This window comes from Haplochromis burtoni, unplaced genomic scaffold (assembly GCF_018398535.1).
Source record: "Haplochromis burtoni strain Fernald_Lab_line unplaced genomic scaffold, NCSU_Asbu1 Contig_207, whole genome shotgun sequence".
NCBI classification, from domain to species: Eukaryota; Metazoa; Chordata; class Actinopteri; order Cichliformes; family Cichlidae; genus Haplochromis; species Haplochromis burtoni.
In genome coordinates this window covers 284,400-307,781 of record NW_024582568.1, presented here as the reverse complement: position 1 = coordinate 307,781, position 23,382 = coordinate 284,400, and the positions used below count along the sequence as shown (strand labels likewise).

Sequence of the window (23,382 nt, the reverse complement as noted above, 5' to 3'; positions counted from 1 at the left end):
CAACATAATGTGACATGTTTCCTTAATTTATAGTGGAGGACTTACCAGTTTCAGCAATCAAGACACCCACTTAGAATTAATGGTTAGGCATTTTGGAGTAAACCTGCCCACACTGAGTAATCATAATAGACAAGATAAACATCAAGTAAATTGTTTATGCTTGAGGAAAAACAACAAAAAATAATATAACCCAGTATTATCATCACAGAACAACAGATCAGATCTTGAGGTCCGGTTGTGGTATTTAATGCTGTCCAGCGACCGCAGGTTTAACGCATAAATATTCTTTGAGTCTCACGGGAAAAGGAACAAACCTTGGGATTGCTTTTGTTTTTCTTTGAGGAGTCTGTAGTCTCATGGGGAGAGAGTACGAAGTTTGAATGGCAGTCATCAATCTTTGCTGGTGCAATCATGTCACTGACGTTATAGCCCCGAGCAACCATCAAGACCAAGATGAACAAATCCAGTCGATCAAAAATTTGCCAAAAAAAAAAAAAAAATCTTTGCTGAAAATGGAAGCTGAAAGCAAAAGCGTGTGCATGGGTTTTGTTGTTGTATGAGTGAGAAAGCTAAAGAAGACATCTGTGAAATTTCTAAAGACTTTCTGTATGCTCATAGATTAAACTCTGCTGGCTTGTCTAGTATAAAGAAAGCAACCTTTAAATGTGCTTCATGAAAACATTTAACTCTGTTTTCCACGCTTGTTATGGTAAAATGGCCTGTATTTGTATATCTCCACAATTAAGCCCAACCGGCGCAAGACAATCACCAGAAATCTTTTCAGCCCTGTAAAGATAGAAATTTATTTGCCTCTTGAAGAAAGGCAGCACTGAGAGAATGGTCTACATGTGTCAGTATTCTTACAAAGGGGAAAAAGGAAAAACACTGATGCGTTTGTAAGCTAATGGGTGCAGTTGATGATAAAAGCTGAGGGTTTTACCAGGAGAGAAAAGGCAAAATGATGAAGAATGTTAATAATGACCCGTCAGAGCTTTTCAAGCTCTTATTGCGAAGAGCATCTGTGTGCAATTTAGGTTGTTGGAAAAACATCATTCAAAAGCATTAGAAAAATAACTTTTTATGCTAAGAGAGACTTCTGTCTTTTAAGCAAGGTTAAGCTGTCCATAGCTAAAACACCATACTAACAAGGTTATATTTGTTTTTGTTGTTGACATAGTTCTTTTGTACGTCAGCGAGTCTGTGCAGAAGGATTGACTTCACACCCCCACTGTGCACTCAAAAGCCTTTAAAAAAGTATGATTCAATACATGGATGTTGAGTCATGAGCCTATATTTTTAGTGATATTAGCTTGATGGAGTTTATCACCTTGTTGCAAATACTTGGATTTAATTCTTGGATTTCCTTGAATTTAAAGAAATACTGTGTTTTCCTTTGAATGGAGCATTCCACTCCTTGTAAATCGGGGGTAGAAAGGTCATTTGTGTTGAAGTTTACTGAGATGGTGAAGTAGCTGCCAGAGTCTCTCTGAGCTCTACCGTAACAAACTGTCCTTCCTGTAATAACCCTCCTTAGTCACAAAGGGAAACATGTCTTTCACCTTACAGAAACACAGTTGTATAAATATTTATTTGATGTGGAAGAGTTGAGGAAACAAGTGGAGGCATCCATACTGATGAAATAAGAACTGCTTAAATTTTCATGAATTCACCAGTAGTCTGGTTTTTGGCGCTTGCCCACACTATAATTGGCATGTGGCCGTTCTTGTAGTGAACTTCATGAATTATGCACGAAAAACAACTTACCACGTGTCCCATTATAACCACATTGTGCTATGCAATTTTCAGTCTGCAATTCTGGAAAAAGGGAATAGTTCAAACAGTTCTATTCTCATTACAACACAACCTCAGTTTAGCATTGGGATCAACCTGGCCCCGTGTTTTGTACCTCTCCCAAAAACTAAATATTACCCCTTAAGCAACATTAGAAAACTCTTCTTGATGATAAAGGTCCCTGCTTTTTATTATCATGAAGTATTAATGATTGTCACACTAAAATGTGTAATAGCTACTCTTTGCTTTCATCTCAACAAATTGTGACTTGAAAGTCGTGTTGTGGGCGGTGTGACTGATATGCTGCACTTTCCGTCTGGGGTTCATATCCTTTCTGGTATTTTCTGACATTCTACTCGTTAGCCGCTGTTTACTTTCTTTTACTTCAGTCTTTTTTCTTCAGTATTTAGTAAAAAAATAGGAGTTTGGGTTACAGTAAACCAGTGGTTCTCAAACTTGTGTGGTGTAGGCTGTGAACTTTTTCCCTGGCTTCTGCAGTGGCCCGTGCCAGAAAAATGTCTGAGAACCACTGCTGTAGATCCTTTCACAACCATAACCACACCTTTAGGGGGAAAAACCAAAACATTTTCCTTTATGCTAACTTGCCAGGGTGATGACTCCCATCCCATGAATATGCCCCATAAATATATGCATGTCATAACTTTACAACCTTCTGTTGTAAAAATGCTCCTTTATGAGCCGTGGTTTAACAATGTGCTTTGAGAGTGAACCAAGAATCAAATTTTATCCAAAAATGATTTATGGCAGAGTAGATTAGGAATGTAGCTGATATTTATTGAGCAGGAAAATGAGGCTGAGTGTTTCATATCAAATAATTGAGGTCGCATGTAAGAAAACATAAGAAAACGCTGGCTGCACTGCGATTTATTTGCAAGTTCTTACATGAACCAGCTCTGGGTCTGAGTCCTTCGAGAGGGTTTAATATTTTAGTAATGAGAATTTGCTGCATTAAATTACAAATCCAAGGGTCAGAAATGATCTATATTTAATTTGCTTAAAAATGAAGATTTACTGGCCCGCACTGCTGGATATAGTGAAATATTATTACTGTCTGGGTTTGAATAAACAGAAGAATGGCATCATGACTTTTGGTGAATCATCATGTATATACTCATTTTTGTTGCAGACTTTTGTTTTTTGCATAAATTATTTTTCTTCGTAGTTAGTCTTTGTGATCTACCCGGTATGCTATGTGGGCGTTGCAGAGTAACATCCTGTATATTGATGCTGACCTGGCCTGTCCAACATTGAGAAGGCCAAGGGTAGCCACGCAGAATGCAGAAGATTATGTTTCTGTCAAGTCACCGAGTCGATTCTTTTCTGCTTTCCTGTCATCGCGCCTATGATTCATTTAAGAAGTTGCATTCTTCGGTCTGGCCAGGCCAGACAAGGAGACCAGTGATTGACAGGTAAAGACATTACTATGCGAAGGGAAAGAGAGTACAGGGAGAGATATGAATATTTGAGTGGATAGCATAAAAGAATCTTGTAATTGATTTTCTATCTAAGCTGCTGCTTCATTTACTAAATAAATGCACTCACTTAGGTAGCGGGTTCATCTTGCCTTCTTCATTGTCTCATTGTGAAGACAAACTTTCCCACGTTGTGTATTTTGCTGATGATTTTGCAGATTGTTTTTATAGCCTTCCACTTACCACCACGGAGCTTCAAACATTTATCCTTGCTAAAAGTAGGCCGTGCTTACTTACAAACGAGCTTGTGTTTGTCCTGTTCCGACAGATGTGATCCACACCGTGGGGCCGGTGGCCAGAGGTCATGTGGGCCCTACAGAGACTAATGACCTCACCTCCTGCTACCAGAACTCCCTCGACCTGATGAAGGAGCATGACTTGAAGACTGTGGTGAGTACAGTGCACTGCCAGGCTGAGGAAAAACTGGACTCTGTTCAGAGCAGTTTAAAACACACAAATTATATGCTTTTGGTGTTTTTGTTTAACAGCGAGTAAGCCTTCAGTGAGAAAAGCTGTGTTTGAAAATTTTGGAAATTTGGAAAAGGTACGGGAACAAAAGGATTTAGCATCTTTCATTTTAGATACAGTTCTGAAAAGCCTTAATCTTCTTTATTTAAACAAAAGCAACAGAGAACACAACAAAATGGTAATGTTTCATGTTTGTCAAATGAAGGCTTTTCATGTAGACTACTTTGGGTTGTGATTAAATGAAAGGCAGGCCTTTGTACCCACCTCTCTATTTTACGACTGTGAATAACCATGCTGTTATTTTTCTTTTTTTTGTTTGGCAACCCACTTTAAGGTTATAAAACTCTGCCCTTTCTCAAATTCCACAAAGGCTTTGGTGTAGATTTGTGATGTGTCATTTTGGTTTTCAAGAAATTAAGTCTCCCGCACCAAGAAGTAATTTGTGATGTTTCTTGGACACATCTGTGCCACCTCTTCAAGCTGAATTTTCTTCTTTAAAACAGCAGAAGAACAATGGCTACGGTGCATGCGACTGAATCATAAGGGCTTTAGATGAGACAATGCCCACACAATCCACAGCTGGCAGATGATCATTCACACACTATCTAAGCTTCTAGCCATGCGCGGACTGTATGTTTCAGGCTGGGCTGTGTGATATATGGATTTGCCCTGCCCACAGAGGGTAAACAAAACAGTGTCACACCAAATATCCACAAATCCCACTTTCTGTGTCAGTGTACTACCCTGCAGCCTCATCAGAAGTCAATTGATGGAAGAAAAATGAGACATACATGAGTGCCGGTTTCATTAAAGACGATGTTGACAAATTCCTGCTCTATAGATGACTTATTGTGAGTGCAACAGACACCTCTATGTTGCAATTAAATGGATTGTGAAGCCAAATGTCTGAAGTAGTTGGGTTTTGCTGCTTCGAGGTTATATGAGAATGAGCGGCAAGTATTCTGCAACTTCTCAAATAGTTACATCCACTAAAGATGAGTCACAAGCGTGACATTGCATTAGCATATTACACAATTACACTGAGTTCTGCTCAAGAACTCACTGGCAAAGGGAGCACCTCGGCAAAATCACTTGGCATCTCGGGCCTCTTCACGGGAACCCACCACCTTGCTTACGTGCTTTCATCCACAAACCACAAAATCCTTGTTTTTTTGCACATTCCAAAGATTTATTTAGATTAGGTCTATCTCTTGATTTATTTATACAATAATCCATATATTTATAAGAAACAGAGTTTCTGTTTTTACTAGGAGCAGGCAGGATTCTGTCTAATATATTTACACAGCTGCTGTGAGTTGAGCAGGCCTTCAGTGAAAACAGTGGTTTTCTGTGATTGGCTGGCCTTGTAGGATGAACATTACATTATCTTAGCCACAGTCCATTTGGTCTCTCCTTGCTGCAAGGACAATAGACAGCCTTTTTTACCAAAACCGAAAAGGAAATAGCTGTTTCTTTCTTCAAGCAAGGCTGTGGCCCTGATTTAGTTTTAGTCCAGCTTGCCTTGATATGCAAGACACACTTGAAGAGAGGCTGAAAGGGTTCTCTGCTAATTCTTTGTTAACCGACTATCTCACAGGCTCTTGGTGAACAACACAATGTGTCTAAGTTTCTGGTTAGCTGTTCAGCTCTAAGCTCATTTCAGCCTCTCTGAAAGGGTCTCACTATGAGGTTTGCTGTTTGAGAGATCCCACTGACGACAGGCCCGCTGCCAAGTGGGTCTGTAAAGTGGGCAAAGGAAGGCAGGACAACAGGGAATCGTAGATGGCTGCCTCCCTAAAGGGGATTCCAGGGCATTACACAGGAATAGGAGTCAAAACAAAGCCTAACACAAGATAAACTTGAGCATGAAAGGAGAACCGATTGGTTGCTAATCCCCATTTCTTTGAGCTCAAAGCCACCCTTCGGGCTCCACAACGGTATGGCTACCACAGTCATCATATCAGAAACTTCTTGTGCATGTAGCATGTCAAGATGGGGAGTTTACAGAGAGTACCACTAAATTTCAGGACTGAAAATGCACTTCCTCTACCTTAGGGCAGCTCAGTACGTGAGTGCGTGCTTACTAGTATTCCAGTGGTTAGAAATTAGATAGAAGAGCATTCCTTCTCCTACACTGTGCTGGACTGATTTGCAGCTCTGCTGGAATGGAAGTGAGGAAGATCGAAAGTATGACTTTTAGAAAACCTCAGGCAGTTCCTGGATGGGTTGCAGAAATGTTTCTGATTTTTTGGGGGTAAATTTCCAGCGTAATATTTGTATGGGTTAAATGTCCTGCAACACTTGTAGGATATACAGTAGAATACTTTTACCGCTTGACCGATTTTGCATTTTGTCTTGTTCTCTGGATAAATAGCAGACTGGACGATGTGCCGTTGAAGCGTGTTTTTCCAAATCATTTGACTGCAGTGCACGCAGGATAGTGATAGCATGTGTTTGTGCACACATAAACTTTGCCTTTTACGTGCGTCATCCTCAGGCATATGTGAGTGTGCCTGTGTTACTGCAGCATCTTTGCTCATTTCTTCTCTGCCTAGAGGACTCTTATGCTTCAGTGCTTTTTTTTTTTTTGCTTTTTTTTCTGCGGCTGAAAGAGCAGCAGGCTGTCACAGCTCCCTGGGCTCTGACTGACCATAGCCCACAGCCAGGATGCCAGCGTTCCAGCAACACACAGGGGAGCTATGGGAGCTTTGCAGGAAAGTTGCAGCTCTGGACTATTGAGCAGCATGTTGTCAAACAGCCCCCTCCTCTGCTCATTGCTTGTTACACTACACTATGTTGTTGTTTCCAAAGGAGACTCAGGTGAAGACCCAAAGAGGAAATATTGGACTTGTTTAAAGATTGATTGTAGTTATGTAGTAATAAGTGATAATAACACTAACTGCCCTTTTACAGCAAGAATATTCTAGATGGCTCTGATAAAGGTTTCTGTGATATATGAAAAGGTTTTTCCTAAAGGAAATCAGACAAATAAAGATTTTCTGTAATGTGTCTGTGTGCAGAGGTCCTAACAAATCATAGGACATGCAGTTCTTTTGCAGCCAAGAAACTTGCTAATAAAGTTCATAACTCAAAGGGTATTTCTTCAAGTTAAGGTTTTCATTACTTGATAAAAGTAAAGTCATTCACCTGTGTACATGTATATTTTATTAATACACTTGGGAGCGTGTGTGCTTTACATACATATGGGGGCTTGTCTCCAAAGAGCTGAAAAGCCTGAACTGAGGAGACGGTAATACAGGTCCCCCATTATAGTTAGTCATGGACAGCTGCTCAGATTCTTCCCTGGAAGCAAGTATAGCGTCTATCAGGCAGAAAGAGATATGGAGGGAGACGCCACCATCTGGAAGTCATTCAGATTCAAGCTCAGAAACTATATTAACCACTTATACTACAGTATGACTTTCAACATAAAAAATACCCAAGTCTTTATTTGTATTATCCTTTCGGAGAGTATCTTGTCAAGATATTAGAACTAAGATTTTACGTCATGGTACATGAGATAGAGGGAGCGTTTTACTTGTTGACTAGTGATTTTGTGGCTATTGCGTGCCTCTTTTTTGTTCACAATTTGACTTTGACGGGCCACAGTTTGATGGCTTGTGAAACTGTTTGTCATTAAGCTATTTCTGGCAGCATATCGTGGGTTGGCAGCTGCCAGTGCGGACAGTGACAGGGTCGCAGACTGTATTTAGTGGCCTCCTCTCTGACTCCCATGCGGCCTGGAAGTGTTTAGCAGTCATAACACACAGGCTTCGAGGAGATCCAGCAGGGAAGCCACAAATTGCCCGTTGAGGAAAATGCTGAAAGCCAAGTGGATTGCAGATGAATGGTGTAGAATGATAGGATTAGCTCCCCCCCCTTTCTCTGTGGGCTTTTTCCAAGGCTGCTAGGAGCATTAGCTTTCATTCATTTTGCCCGAGAGCGTTCCCAAAATGCATTCCCACAAACAATATCTTATAAACATGCACACTCGGCTAGAAGATGACAGCTGATAGCTCCTACTGGATAATGTGTTTGACATGACAGTGACAAAACAAACCCTTGTATTATAGTGAACTTGCCCCCAAGGTGGCGTCAAGATAGAGACACTCTGGGATTTGCGTGAGAAGTTGAATTTAACCTTGACTTATGTTCTGTTTTGGCATTCGAGTTTTAACAGCATCCTATCGGCTCTCAAGAATGATATAAAATATGCAGTAAATAACTTTTACTGTTCCATCTTTCTTAATGTGGGTCACCGGTGATATTGAAAATGTGTTTTTTACTACTGCGTTTAAGTGCACTAGAGGGTCTTTGTTCTTATTTATGTGTCTAAATATTGCCATATCAAACTTAACGACTTTGTACTTCATCCTTTTCCATTTTGGTGTACCCACTTCCCAAGTGATTAATTAATTTTCATTTATGTACTGAGCAGGTCACGCACAAACCATTCCTCTGTGTACTTCTCTCCTCTTTCTGTTTTTTAAGATGTTTCCTGCTTATCTGCTTGCAAAATATAGTTGTTTTTGTACCTTCATCACCTGGTATTGCATTTAGTTAATGTTTATTGTAGTTATAAATATAGACCCCCATATATTTCATAGAGATACATAGTAACTGTGTGACTAACAAACGGTACCTTTTTTGTTGTACAACTTTATTACTTTACTTTGCAGTAAAAATCTACTGCACTTAAATTTATTGCAGACCAGTCCACTCATATGTGTAATTGGTGGATATGTACACTGGATGTATATGATTGGTTCATATAATTTTTGCTGACCCTGACGAAGGCTGAAGGCCAAAACGAGCAATGATGTTGTTCTTCATACAACAGATGTTGTTGGAACTTCAACCTCTTTGTTTGTGCTTCTCTGTGTACTTTGGAAGTAGCTGTAGTTTGACCAGATACCTGTTTCCAAAAACAGGAGATTGTACTATAACTATTAGGTGTAATAAAAAGTTTGCCCTTCAAGATTATCTCCTCGCGCATTTTTAGCATTACAGATATTTTTAGATTGCTAGCCTTTCTGCAGTTTCACTATGAATGTAAAATGTGCACAAATCAAACAAAAATCTCCTTTTCAGATTGACTTTTGTATGCAGGATAATGTCTGATGATGAGACCGTGACCTCATCAGGACTCTATAGTTTTTAAATTATTAGTGCAGTCAAAGTTGCCACCAGGAGCTAGCTTGTCTTTTTTTTTTGCTTTGCTTTGTGCCGTTCCTCTGGGTGAGAGCATCCAAATGTTCATCCATGTTCCCAAAATTAAAATTGCCACGAAGGGTTACTGTTTTGATACCATGGAAAAGATCCTTAGCACACTGCAGCAGCACAAGCGCAAAGGGCCGGATTAAGACTTCAGTGGAGTGATCCAAAAATAGCAGTCGTGCTGAAGTCCAGAGGTACATGAGAAGTGGGCCCTAAAAGGGACATCGACCAAATTTAAATAAGATGTTTTTTAATGATTTTTATGGAACAAGTCCCAGACGTTTTTAATCACATCTTGAAATTATTTTTTAATGACTTATAAATATTTTTTGGTCCACAGCGAGACATATTTGCAGTCCATTTTCATTTTCTCGATGTCAGCAGAAATTTATTTTTGTAAATTTAGCTTTCCAGTTGGGATTATTATACTCATCTGTGCAGACACTGTGCTTTATTTTTCAGCTAGGCTTTGGTTTGTTTTGTTAATATGTGAGCAATCTAGCTTTTTAAAATCCGTATTAGTGCAATGAAAAATCTAGAATAAATCGAGACACCAAGGCTTTATGGAGAAACTGTAGTGCACTGAATTTATAGGGTGTTGTTCTTAAATTAGACACAGTATGTGATTATAACACAGGCCCCTTCTGTAACCAATCATTGCTAGGAGCACACTTCCACATACACTACATTACCTGCTTGCATCGACAAAAGTTAATTAGTCTGAAGCTTTCAAAAGGTCACACCGACATTTAAATTAGTCATTTCTATTTGTCTGATCCAAATCATTGGCAACACTGGGCCAATTAGATCCAATTATAGTGATAGTGGTTGCCGTGGTATGCCACCTAGTCGGAGTTAATGACCACTGGAACCCCAATTACCTGAGCAACCTAATACAGAAGGAGTCAACCACAGGGGGAAGGAGGAGCTTCAGGTGCAAGGAGAAGTCAAAGCCCCGCTGTATCACCTTCCCGTGACAGCCCTTCACTCGGGGAAAACTTCAGAACTTTATGTGAGGTGAAATGTTAGGATATGTAAAATGTGACATTTCTGCACACCTTGAGAGGGGCAATCACAGCTGATGGGTATAGAAGAGGTAATCTCCAGAGTGTCTATGTGCAGAGGGCTGATACGAACATGCTAGTGTCTTGATTACAAGCAGAGTGAGCCCACATCAATCACACTAAGCTCTGTCTTCCACTAAAGGCTACTCCATCTAGTTGTTCTATGAGGAAAATGGCAGCAATTGCATGATATGTTAATATTCCCTGACAATAATAAAAGTGCTTCCCATAATTTAAGTACTAAAGCATAGTCAAGTAGTATAAGACCCACTCAGCTCTCAGGCTAGTTTTACTTCATCTTTTTCTCTTCTGCTATACCTGACTGTGAGGAGTCTCCTGAATTTCTATGAAGCTCACATCTCTCTGTGGTACCATCTGAGAATAGAAGCGACAGCTCGCACCCAACTGAGGGACTGTCAGAGGAAGTTGTTGATTGAACAGATGTCGTTCCCACCAGACGCCATGAGAACGAACACCACAATAAGCATGCATTAATTAAACATACCTGAAGAATGTGGGCAATGCAGGGGAACAAAAGGCATTTCTGTCTACCTTTGTCGCCGCTTCACAACAGGAATGAGAAAGTGAGTCGCTCCTTACCTGTGCTTTGACTTTCAGAGAATGCAGAGAGTTTAAACAGGCTACGAGCTTAGAGATCAACTCAACAGAATAATAGCGATAATTAGGTCTGATTAGCGGTGTCTCGTTCAGCTAAAGCGCAGTTTTGGAACGGGTCATTTGGAACAATGCTGGTTTTCAAAGAAAGTGCCAAGTCATTTGCCTGAAGGAGGCTTCGTTTGAATCACATTGTTTGTGACAAAAGAAAAACAGTCGAACAGACGATACGTGGACGGTGGCATTTGTTTGCTTTGAAATCTCCTCAGCCTGAACCAGTACAGACAAAAATGTTCTGGTCCTTGCTCAAAGCTTGTTTTTCCACCAGTAGGCTCCCATCTGTTTCGAGTCGTGCTCGAGTCTGAAATACCTGTGTCATCAAACATTTCCGCCACCATCTGATAAATGCTTCTTCTTTGATCAAAGGAACTGAGCATGGAGGAGGGATGTGAGATACATTATTGTACATACAAAGGCTTTTCTCATAGCCTGACAGTTACGCTTCAACTGAGTAAATCCCAGCAGTCTCATGGATACTGCAACAGATTGGTGTTCATCGGCAGCAAACTCAGTGGAATGACTTCTTGTTTACATCATTATAGATAATTACCATGCCGAATCAGTCCAGCCAGCAACGCCTGTGCCGTGTGTATGTGTGAAAACAGAGACGCCTCTAACACTCCTGGTCATCTTGTTACAGATGCAAAAGTGTCCCCTCAGGTAGCAGCTCATGTTGCCTGGGTTTATTCAGACATGGCTCGGGTGGTAGAGCGGGTACTCCACAAGTTGTGTGGCCGACAGTTTGATCCCATGGCAAATGATTGCCAGCAAATAGATAAATGAGAAATACTCAATACAATTTACGATTTCAATTTGAGACGATGCCTGTGGGCGAGTCTGTTCAAACAGAGTACACAAAGGAAGAATCACAGAAAACCTTTTGTATCATGTGCAAATCAGCAGCTAATCTTTTACCACCAATCCAGAAATCCAGATGGTGCATCTGTGATCGTGATATGCATAGGAACAGTTTCAATTTAGCACTCGCAGATGGATGCACTTAAACCTAAAAGCCAAGACTTTTAACACGAGTCTGTATCAGAAAATACATTTCATGTTTTTTTTGTTTGCTTTTTCCATGTAGGGCACTGAGAATATCTAATCTTTTAAAGCACAGCATTTAAAATGCTTTTTTTTTTAATTAAAAAAACACAAGATCATTGTGAACATGTGATCTATTAGCAATGTTAGTAGCTTTAGCACGGGTGTGAAAGCCAGCTTTACTCTAGTGTTGAATCTAGTTAGCCTCAAAACGCTCCCTCGAGGTGTTTTCATTTGGGGCGTTTATGAAGCCAGGTGTCGAACCCAGTTGTGACCTTGCCAGAGCCGTGTCCATGAAACTGGAATTTCCTGGTCTATCACAGGGTTCCATTTCAACAAGCTTGCACCCAATTATCCTTCAATCATAGTCTCTGGACTTACAGACGTGTTTGGTTGGACTACAAGGTCTCTCTCGCCCTGGATCGGCACATTGGGGACATTTATTTCACTACACATGGCATCTTTTCAAGGCAAAAAAAACCCAGATAGCATATCAGGTTAATATGGATGTTGCAAAAGTTTATTGTTCTGTGAGTTTCTTTTATACTGGATCAGTATCTCAAGACACAGCATTATGCACTGTATGAACATCACGTTAGTAGTCGATGAAGGGTTTTCCTGATTATTCCACCCTTTATTGTATGCTGTGCAACTGGGAAGTCCATAGCTCAAAGTTGGTTTTGCATTTTAGAAGTACTGTAAAAATATATATCACAGGAACACAGAAATTGAAATGACAAGCAGACTGTGTAGTAATTGGTTTATTAATGAGAGAATGGGTTTGTTTAAAAAAGAGAGAGAGGAGGAAGAAGAAGAAAACAAAGCCACCCCTTTGATCCTCTTAAATCCCCTTTGGAAAAAGAGATAGTGCCTTTCAATCCTCTTAAACTTCATCTTGTCGTTGATATTTCCTCCTTTCTGACTTAATTAGGCTCTGATATTTTATTTTACTTACTTTTTAGTGAGTTATGTCTTGTTGAGCACATACAGCGACTTAAATCTTAATATCATACTGCTGGCTCCTTTTCAATACATGCATTTCCTCCTCCCATAAAACATGCTTAAAATTTAGAAGCTAAAATATACTAAGCACCACTCTTTGTTTATGCATCGGTTCCCATGTGTTTTATCAAAGAGAATGCTTAACATAGAGAGCTGACAGGTACTGGAAGCCTTGGGAGTCTCTGTAGTGTTTTGTGCATTTTAGATATGAATAACTACATATCTTCATCCTGGCTATACAGTCAGAAATGTAGATTATACTGCCTATCAGCTCCGTACATATTGTGCTCATTGATGTTCGATTTGGCGAAAGCAAACTTGGAACAAAACATGATGAGATGACCATTTGTCCAGACCATATTTATTCTAGCTTATGAGAATATCAGGACGCTCTATGCAAAATCGTTGATTTATCCACAAACATACACAGGGACAAAGTCTTGCCCACTCATCATTTTGTTATCAGATCCGCAGCCTTCCACCTGCAGGCTTGAGCAGGAGAATAATTGTGCGCATAGGCAGACAAGCCAGTGTTTATGTTCTCCTGCATATTTTGTTAATTACAGTGCTATTACCCCACACATATATACCCGTTTTAGTGCCATGATTATCTCCCAAGGTCATCGCTAACGAGGGCTGATGCGCTGTGCCTGGCCTGAGCTGATTGACTCACGATGTTAAACTGGCTCAGATTGATCCTACTCAGCAATTCAGGAGGCAATGCAGCACCTTTCACAGGTTTATGAGAGAAATATATTGGGTCTCACGCTGCAGAATTGTATTGCTTTGATGCTGAAGATTTTAACGGAGATGTAAAATACCTGTTTCTGCCCCAGCAAATGTTTTCTGTTGTTGTTTTTTTTAACTTCCTGTCTACTATCAGTGACATTTGTGTTTGGACAGAGAATTCAGCTTTACTTCCACAAAATTATCTTACCGTTTAGTAATATTTGAAAAAAAGATAAAGGAAAATATAAGCATGGCCTTGTTGCTTGACTCCTAACATTTACCTGAATTATCTGCACTCTGCTGGAAACAGGCTATTTCTCTGTGGACAAGTGTTTTCTGATTATTTTGGTGATTCAATTTTCGATAGCGAAGGCATTTAGCAGCTGAATATTTGACACCTGATTTTCAACGTGCAGCTAGTCCGTCCACGTTCTATCTTGCTCCAAGTTAATTAAGAATTATACAGGATGTTAGCATTAAATCATTATGAAGTAGGCCTACTGTAGTAATAATTTAAATGGGGTCATTTAAAAGATTAAAATTTCCTTTTATTGTCATCCAGCGACCTTAACATCATAAATGTCACAGTAGCCTTTTATGAATGATGCCACAAGTGTCTTTACCATAGGACAGTTTTAAATTTAACACAGCCATTAGTGCACCTATACACTGATTTTCCATATAGATGTAGTTAGCTCAAAGATTTAGTCGCCGTGCCATCTCCTGAATGAATTACCTGCCAGAAAGAACACATGGGCGAATCGTGTTTCATGGTTTGACTTCTTACTCACAGCTTGGAACGCCAGATAACCTCCAAATCTTACTCGGCTTAATGTCAAATGTCACATTCATAAACCCCCGGTAACGACGACATGCAAGGAATAAAATGTTATGTGCTCTTTCTGAAGGATCTGAGCCCCGTCCTAGGAGAACAAAAACCGTAACGAGTTGAACATGGAACGACATATTAAAAATCTTTTTTAGATATGCCAGAAATTGTCGCAGAAGATTAATCAGGTGTAATAGAGCGCAGTGTTTGCGTAGCGTGACTTTGAACAACCGTCTTATTCTTGCGACAGAGTTGGATATGTGTATCCGTGCGTGTGTGCGTGCAGTATTTGTTGCACAGAGGAGGACGGCGCTTTTTGATCTGCAGAGCACTGAGCACAAAGGACACCGATCAATTGGGATATTGAGAAAGCACTTCATCTGATAATTTCCCTTACAGGAACTCTTCCCTTTATCTGGACTCAGCACAGCAAAGTCACTGAGCAATTAAAAGAATGAGCACGCTACAGTATACTAACCACACACTGATGCAGTAAAAAGGCCCTATTATGAAATTGGAAAAGAAGTGAGTTGAGATAAGGATACGCAACATATTGTTTGGGATTAATTAAGACGATCACGGCTTTAAATTCCTACTGTAAATGAGTCCAGTCTTGCAGGACGAGGTTAAGTCATGAGGAAGTACATAATAGTCTCTTATCCATGTTATGATTCACACTAAATACTAATCAGTGAGCTGTGGGGTTTTTTGTGCTTGCATCCAGTTACTGATTAAGAGAAATTATTTAAAAATAGATGCACTCTTTTAGTTTTTCAAAGAAATGATATTTCCCAAGTGGCAGGATTGTTTGGTCAAATTATTTCTTGTAGCCGAATGTGAGACTTCCTTTAGAGGGATCCAGTGCAGTTTTGCTCCAAAAACATGTGATGTATTTGGTGTGGAGAAAATGGTTTTCCACTTTTAGCAACTAATTAATTCTTTATCAATATTCATGATGAACTCCACATTTAGAAAACTGTAATTAGCTTTATTATCCTCTGGCCATTTGTGGGGGGGGAAAGTTATCCATATAGTTCGAATCAAACCAGAGACACAAATCTAGTTTCTCACCAAATTGTACAAGGCGTCATTAGACGTTACCTTGCATGGAAATCAGATCAGATCAGTCCAGATGCAAACTGCATGTGACAAGATCACTTCACACCAGCATTGTGTGCTATGAAGGCAGGCAGAGTTGGGAGGATAGTGTAATAATTCACACGAGCCACCTGGTGATTCCTTCAGTCACCTTCCGGTTTCCTCTCAGCCAGCTGCTCCCTGTACTCCTAATCAATCCGCAGTGCCAATGCTTCTGCAATTTACCGTGACCTTGAGTAACATGTCCTCTCCCTTTCGTTTTGGACGCTATTCCTACTCATTTTGAAGATGCACCTGTGCTCAGACCGAGACAGCAACTCTTTATGATGCAGCTCTGAGATTTTACTGTGACTAACAAGAATCTTCATCTACATACATTAGACAGCAGGTCCTCTACTGCTCTTAATGTTAGTGTGGCAGGTTTTACCACCATTTTTAGCGTTTTGCTCTATATCTGGGGCATCAAACATAAGGCTCAGGGGCCAGAATTAGCCCTGTCAAAGACTATAATCTAGCCCACTGGATGGCTTTGGATAATATGTTTTACAGCTTTTCCTACTGATCAAGATCTCCTGCATGGCCATTTATACCACACATAAGTAATTTAGTAATAAATAAACAGTAAAATGAGAGAGTTTCCTGCCTTTTCATTATCTACTGTAAAAAGTCTGTTTACAATGTGTTCACGGTAAACTAAATATAAAAAGGGTAATTTTCTTCAAACAAACATTTCTATTATCAAAAGCCTTCTGTTTCATAATTACTGCGGAAAGAGCTACCACAACTTATTCTGTAGTGCATTTTCTTTCTTACAATTTAAGAGTCGTTCTGCAGATGCCTTTCATTTACTACAGCAACATTTCTTTAGCATTTAGAAAAACTGGGTTATACTATTTGAAATTCCTGTCGCTAACAAGATATCTGAGGGATTCAATGTGCAGCTAAACTTCTTTACACTGACAGAAATAAGAGTGTCTTTGACCCAGCGACCTTAAAATGAGCTCCATGCTCCACCTCTGCATAATTAAACAAGAAGATATTACCACAGTTTGGCAATTTTAGTCACTATTTGTACTAATTGTACTTCTAGTGAATAGTTACCTAGTTATCTAAAATCTACCGAGGTAAGAATTGTAGATTATAATCCATTTAGGAGACCATTTTAAGCAATATCGTTGCACATATCTGGTATAAATAATTACACGGTAAGCTTGTGCAGCAGCTGGAAGTGCATTTCTGTCCAGGGCCTAAATTCTCTGCAGGTCTGTTTCTTTTTGGTTGGAATCTGAAAGAGGCGGGGGACATGTTGTTCTGCTTGGCTGACCGTATACATGTATTGTCTGAGCCAGGCCACAGTGGCAGAGTGGCTCTCTTCACGACCCCAGTGTGACAGAGCTGTCTCTACATGAAGGTGACCCTCTCTCTGGAACCTCCACTCTGCCCAGCTTGCCTGTCAGGTCCTACAGGCGTCATGGTCTATTAAGCACTTTAATGATGACCACCGCCTCATGCAGTCACACAATAGCCCCTCACTCCTTCATATCCCTCCATAATTTGCAGTGCCGAATGTGTATATTAGTGTATATTTTCTCTGAGTCACCATGCTTGTAGAAAGCTATCTGACTTGTAACCAGCTTGGCTGTGGGCAGATTTTGATTAGGCCAGAATCCTTGGTGAAATAAATCTCTTCTGGGATTTAAAGGTAGATACTTTGAACAGGCAATCCTTCAAAAGGCTTTTACACTCAATAAATCCACTAACGCCCCAATGTTTCAAAACACTGCTTTTATAGCCTCATACTTTATATCCATATCCTGCACTGTAGTGTAAAAGTGACAGGACTACTTGAAGATGGCAACAAGCCTTCGGGAGCACTCCTACCGATTCTTTCACATCTGTTGATCCCCAATATCCCTGTACCTGTCATGAATAAAGGAAGTTTGCTACGTGACAAGTTTATTATCTTCTCCCCTCGAGGTTGGCAAGAAGACACCTCTGTGTTCAGATGTCAGATAGGTTCAGTGTCTGTGCAGTTTTAGATGAGTAAAAATGTGGGGACAATGGATGAGACAAGGTCTGAAGGGTATCCTCAGTGCAGTTCATTCCACCGCAATCACTTTCATGCCGTGTTTACATCTAAAACACCCGGTGTCTATCCTGCAAAGTTCTCAAAAAGCACGAGTCAGGGAGAAGGCGAGAGCAGGACGAGTCCCCCACCTAAATTGTAGTCCCACTGAAAATACTTTTCTTTTCAATATTACAATGAAATGGTAGTCGTAAAACTCTCTTTACTGTAGCTTTAACAACACACAGTGATATCAGGTGGGACTTTGTGTATAATCTCACAGAGAAGCTCCAAGGAAAGCTAATATTATTTAGCATTATTGGATTTTTTTATTTTGGCAGCTGGCATCAAATAAAGGAGAGCGACATTTCTTGATGCATAATGCAATATGACGCCTGCTATGCTACAATATTAATGTGATCACTTTATACTCAAACTGTGGCTTATATCTTAAAGTGTCATCAACTAAAAATGAAGAAAGGAAAATTGCAATAAATGTTATTTTAGTTTCATGTTTAACTATGAATTTGGCCTCGCACATATCACCACTGCTGACACTGTAAAAAAAAACAAAAGAAAAATGGAAAAAAAAACACATATATGAACTTGCTGTTTGTAGATCTTGTGTAAGCTCTGTGAGTTAGTGAACTGTTATTCAGCCAGTAATAACAGTAATTTCTGAGAAAGCTGTGCTTTTATGTAGCTCCATGTTCCCAGACAAGCAGAGGTGCTATAGGCTCACCAAAGAGACGCATAAAATGAAACGTGTATTATTGTTGTCACCTTTCAAGACGTATTTCATACAGAGACAATGAGATACAAGGCCCTTTGTTTTTGCCGTAGGTACGAATATCATTAGATCTACCATGAGTGCAATAAGTGTGAGTAGGTGCAGTAGCCTTTGCTCACGAGACAATAAAACACATATGGAAATGAGCCGACAGCATGACTAATAGTTTGCAGTTTCCACCACGCGCCCATCTTAGCAAAAAGCCTGTTCTCTCAAAGTGAGCCATTATACAGTTATCAATGAGCCTGCCTCGCCTTTGATCTCTCTTTTAAGGGGTTGAGGATTTGATAGCTAAAAAAAGAAACACCTCAGAGAAGCTATCGGTATGCATGCTGTCTGACGTTATGCCCAAAATAAGGGATAAAATGAATACAAAGCAAGCTGTCACTCTCCATGTCCCTCCTGTCCCTAATCCTTCTACTCCTGAGTCTGTGCCTGCCACAGCATCATCAGAGCCCAGATCAAAGTGTGAGAGAATGGCCCACAGGTCTGCACAGAGGGGGAGCTGACCTCCTCAGAGCTTACTGTGTCCTTGGACCAAAGTCCTTTTAAGGGCTAGACATATTCATTGAAAACCGATTCTGAGCTGTGTGCCTAAATTGAGCGTTAGTTTGTATCAGCAATCTGGCTTTATGGACATTCCCCGAGGTGGCTCTTGTATCTAAGGTGTCATTTCTATAAGGACAATTTAGCCACCTCATTTGAAAGCACTTATGTTCATACTGCTGGAATTAATTTACTTTAGAGACATGCACCCTTTAGTATACAGTAAAGCAAATACATTAGTGTTCATGCCCACACTACCGCAAGCTTTATTACTTAAAGCGTACCAGGCCAGCGCATATACTATAAATTGAAAAATAATGTTTTCTCACGCTAAAACGACATAGGCCTTGACCTCTCATACCGCTGCTGTTAATTAGTGTTGGTTGCTCTTACCTCTGGGCAAGCTCAGATTTATGGCTTAATGTTGTGGGAGCTTAAAACGAACGTGCGCTGCTGGGGCCTAGTCTGCCCATGAACTACATGGATAAACAGGTTTTCATACTCAAACCACAGCACTGATATGCTTCTTGTGGATTCCCTGACTGCATGTGTGATATTGAAATCTTAGATTTTAGCAAATGGATCTCAAATGAGCAAATTAATTTTGAGATTAACTGTTTAATCAAGCACAGGCTTTATACGTTTCATTTTCTGCCAATTTCATAGCTTAGTCTCTGCATACATTAGAGGAAACTTTAACATGTTGAGATTATTATTCTTATTGTTTTTTGTGGGATTTATTTGCGGATTTATCAAGCACCATGTAGGAGATCGATATCAATTTCATCCCTGCACATTCAGTGGGGAGATAGATCAGTCGCATGTTTAGCCTACCCAAGCACAATCCGTGGCAGCAGAGGGAAACGGCTAGAAAAAGAACAAAAAATCTTTCCAGTTATCCTGGGTACTGGTTATCTGTCTGCCGCTGTGCATCTTTTTCTAATGCCTATTCATCTCGCTCCGGTCTACCTTGGCTCACAAACATGCTGCCGCCTGTCTTTTATTCCTTCACAATATTGCATCACCGGAGTTCACACAGGCTATGTATCACTGGAGCAAATGAGACGAGATATCAAGTGTTGCAGAACTGTGCACGATGAAGGCAATCACAGAGCACCCTGAGCTTCTGTTAACAAAGGGAGTTCATTAAGTCCATTAAAATCCCAGCTGAAAAAAAAACAAAAAAACGCTGCTTGCTTCGAGTCTTTGAGTAATTATTCCTAAAGCACAAGGCCAAAGAAGAAATCGGAAGAAACAGACTTAACCTCGTCTTACGTCAAATGCGTTGCCGTAAAGTACGCAGGAAAAAAAGACAAACATTCACTCTTCTAATTGGAAAACGTGTCCCTGTGATTCAATAATAATTATGTATTTACTGTGCATCCGAGGGGTCAGTGCTACACCAGGGCGGAGTGTGCAATTCGATTTGCAGTTAATGAGGTTGGGTCTTTTAATGAATGTTAGTTTTTATTCTGTATATAGTGCTGTGGGGAATGTGGTTATGGCCTCTTTTATCATATGTTATGATTCTTTGCTTGATTCATCTGGGTAATATTTCACTGAGCTTTACTATTTTATACATTTAGAAACTTAATAGAGTAATCCAACAAAAATGAATCACAGAGCTCCTTAATTAAGCATAGAAACCTTAAATAATTCCCAAAGGTGATTTTATATAAACAAACTTATCTCATTATCTTAAGGAAAATAGATATAGAAGTGAAACCGCTCTCTTTGATGCTTCTAATACGGTTGCCTTGCTGGGAAAATACTACTTAGTCATATTTTAACTGTGGGAATGGCCTAAATGCTATATTCAGTTATTATCTGGTGTAGTCACTCGTGATGTCAGCTCCTTCAGTGACAGACCCTCCTTGATTCTGGGTGACTGCTGGTGCACAGCTATGCCTAATCTCTATTTTCACATCAACCACATTTTGCCACCCCGCTGACCACACGCTATTGTTCGTTCTGCGTGTTATCTTGTAACACTGACTCCCTTAAAAACCAGTGTACAGTTCAGCCACGCAGTAGGTAACCCTTTACTACTGTAAATAATGCAGGGCAACAAAAGGGGGTTGATTTCAACCGAGCAATCATTCCTGTGTTGACGGTGGCAAAGTAACGTGGTTGAAAGCACTTGGGTGGGTTTGGGGCTCTTGTAACTGGACACAGCCTGAGTGTGACCGGGCCATTAGTATGCATGCTGCAGCTGACGTGATTTTAGTTTCACATCGGTCCTGCCACAAAGACAGGGGGCATACAGTCTTCATATTCGTGCCGTTCTGTCAACTCAAAATTCAGAGTGGGATTTTGACTTTGAAGCCACTTTGATATGGTGCTTTTGAAATGTTGAAGGGCGGCTTGAAAGGAAAAATGTTTAATTAGTAGCCTTACATTGGAAGGGTACCATAGGCTGGCTTTCACTCGCCATGACCAGCACACTCCCTCCCCTTCCTTTCCCTGATTAAATGTGCTATTGAAGTTGATTTGTGAATGGAAATTAGTGTCTCTTGAAAAATGCTCGCTGATTGTTTTACTATTCGTTTAGATCAGCCACTTGGGAATCATCTGTTCTTACGGTACAAATCACGAGCTATATTTTAGGATTACTGATAATACTAACCTTCTAGCTCCATATGCTGCTAATCTCGACTGAGACAGTTTGACACGGGGTATGGATATTTGAAAATCCATGTATGCTCCCTTTTTACCTTTCATAGGATATATGGCTTGGCTTGTTCCTTTAACGCCGTTTTATCTTCAGTATTTCAGAGGCTCTCTCTCTTTGAGATACCCCATGAAACAGCAGCTTGATAGATTCAGACAGAATCCTCCTATTCGTGTCTTTGATCACTTTCTTTATGACCACCTGTAATTTAACCCACCAAAATGCAAATGACTCCTAATGCTAAACACCACGCACGCATGCTCTACATATCTTAAGCTCTCGCTGAAATATTCACAGGCTTTAAAGGCCCCGAGGCATTTTGAATGATGTCTTATACTCTGCTCGGCGCTGAGGCTCAAATATTCAAATCAAACATGATGCTCAAAATTACCACAAATACATTTTCCTCTATTTATCACTTTCTTTCCTCCAATCTCAGGATTCAATCAAAATGCCTCTTTGGTTTATAATGTCATGCCTCTTGTGCTAAATACAATAAAAATTTCATAAGATCATCATAATTATGTCAGGCTAAGGATTGTAATCAAAGCAAAGTTCAAGGCTTTAAAGGAAGCGGATGTTAGATACTATAAATTGTCAAATAAAAACCTGCATTCAAACAGAAGCTGCATGTTAAAATGAAAGATTTTTGATACCCTAGTGGCCCACAGTGTAAATTTGGGGCAGTATTTGCTTTTGCACCATTATTTCTAGTAGGAGAACTAAACTGGTGTATGTTAATTTCCACTATTTATGCAGTGTTTGATTGATTGTTCGTACAGGGCAACCAGACAGATACAAAATATACAAGTTTTTGCTTTAAAATGTGCTCTGCTCTGCCTCTAACAACAGTCTAAGTGTTAGCTTTCCAGTAAATAACATTGGTTAACAGTTTTTCAGATGTTATCTGCTTTGAAGTTAAAATATTTATGAGCTGATTCCAAGTATGATAATTAAAATAGCTTATTGGGCATTTTAAGATATTTAACTTTTTACATTTTATGGACGCTGTTTCAGTTTGTTTTAATCCTAAATTGTAACCCTCTCATCTGTTTCTGATCGCTTCATGCAGTGATTTTTTTAGCTTTCTTCATTGTGTAACATCATAAAAATCTGAAATAGTCTATTTAGCTAGAGAATACGTAATCTGAAATATTAGAAAGCATAGTAAGGTTATTCCAGCACAAACATTGCACAGACTTTATTTAGAGGCCACACTGCCAGGTCAGATCAAGATGTTGTGTTAGGTAGGATGTCAAGAAAGTAGATCTGTTTGTGTCATCACTTGAGGTGGCTGCAAGATCAGGAAGAGCAGGGAGCGCAGGTCTTCTACTAATCAGAAGTTTGGTGGTTCAATCGTTGGCTCCTCCAGTCTGCATGTGGTACCCATAGAGTAAGTGTGAACAGTTCAGGCATTTACTTGTGCAAGTTCTGCTGAATGTGATTGACGGTACATTCAGCAGCACGTTCTTCTTTCGGCTGCTCTCTTTAGGGGGTCGCCACAGCGGATTATCTACTTCCATCTCATCCCATCCCTAAGACCCTCTTTTGTCACACCAACTCTCTGCATGTCTTCCTTCTCTACATCCATCCAAGTAAAAGAAGAAATTTGACAACCGCTTTTTACACAAGCTGCTTTTTCGATGATGCAATCAAAATTGGATGAATAGTTTAGGAAGAGTGGCGCTTCGAAAATTAGCACCTGCCCCCATTCGGGCTTTTCTTGCCAATATTCTGGGCTCAAAATGTGTTTTAGTCATTTGTAGTGTCAATGAAGAACGTTTGGCATCAGGACTGACCTAGCAGCATAACATACAAACTACAGCCAACCATCAATTTCAGTTCAGTAACCCAAAATTAGTAAGTCTTGATGTGACGAGTGGGTGAGGACTTTCATACTCAC

General features: G+C 40.0%; 1 protein-coding gene across 1 annotated transcript in view; it reads left to right on the top strand.

Moving 5' to 3' along the window:
• macrod2 (mono-ADP ribosylhydrolase 2) overlaps positions 1 to 23,382 on the top strand; it is a gene marked incomplete at its 3' end in the record, with an annotated part of 378,266 nt that overhangs the window by 268,450 nt on the left and 86,434 nt on the right. Inside the window, exon 6 of the mRNA XM_005936328.3 lies at positions 3,553 to 3,674. Within this exon, the coding sequence (XP_005936390.2) occupies positions 3,553 to 3,674 (122 nt within the window). The remainder of the gene's footprint in view (positions 1 to 3,552; positions 3,675 to 23,382) is intronic.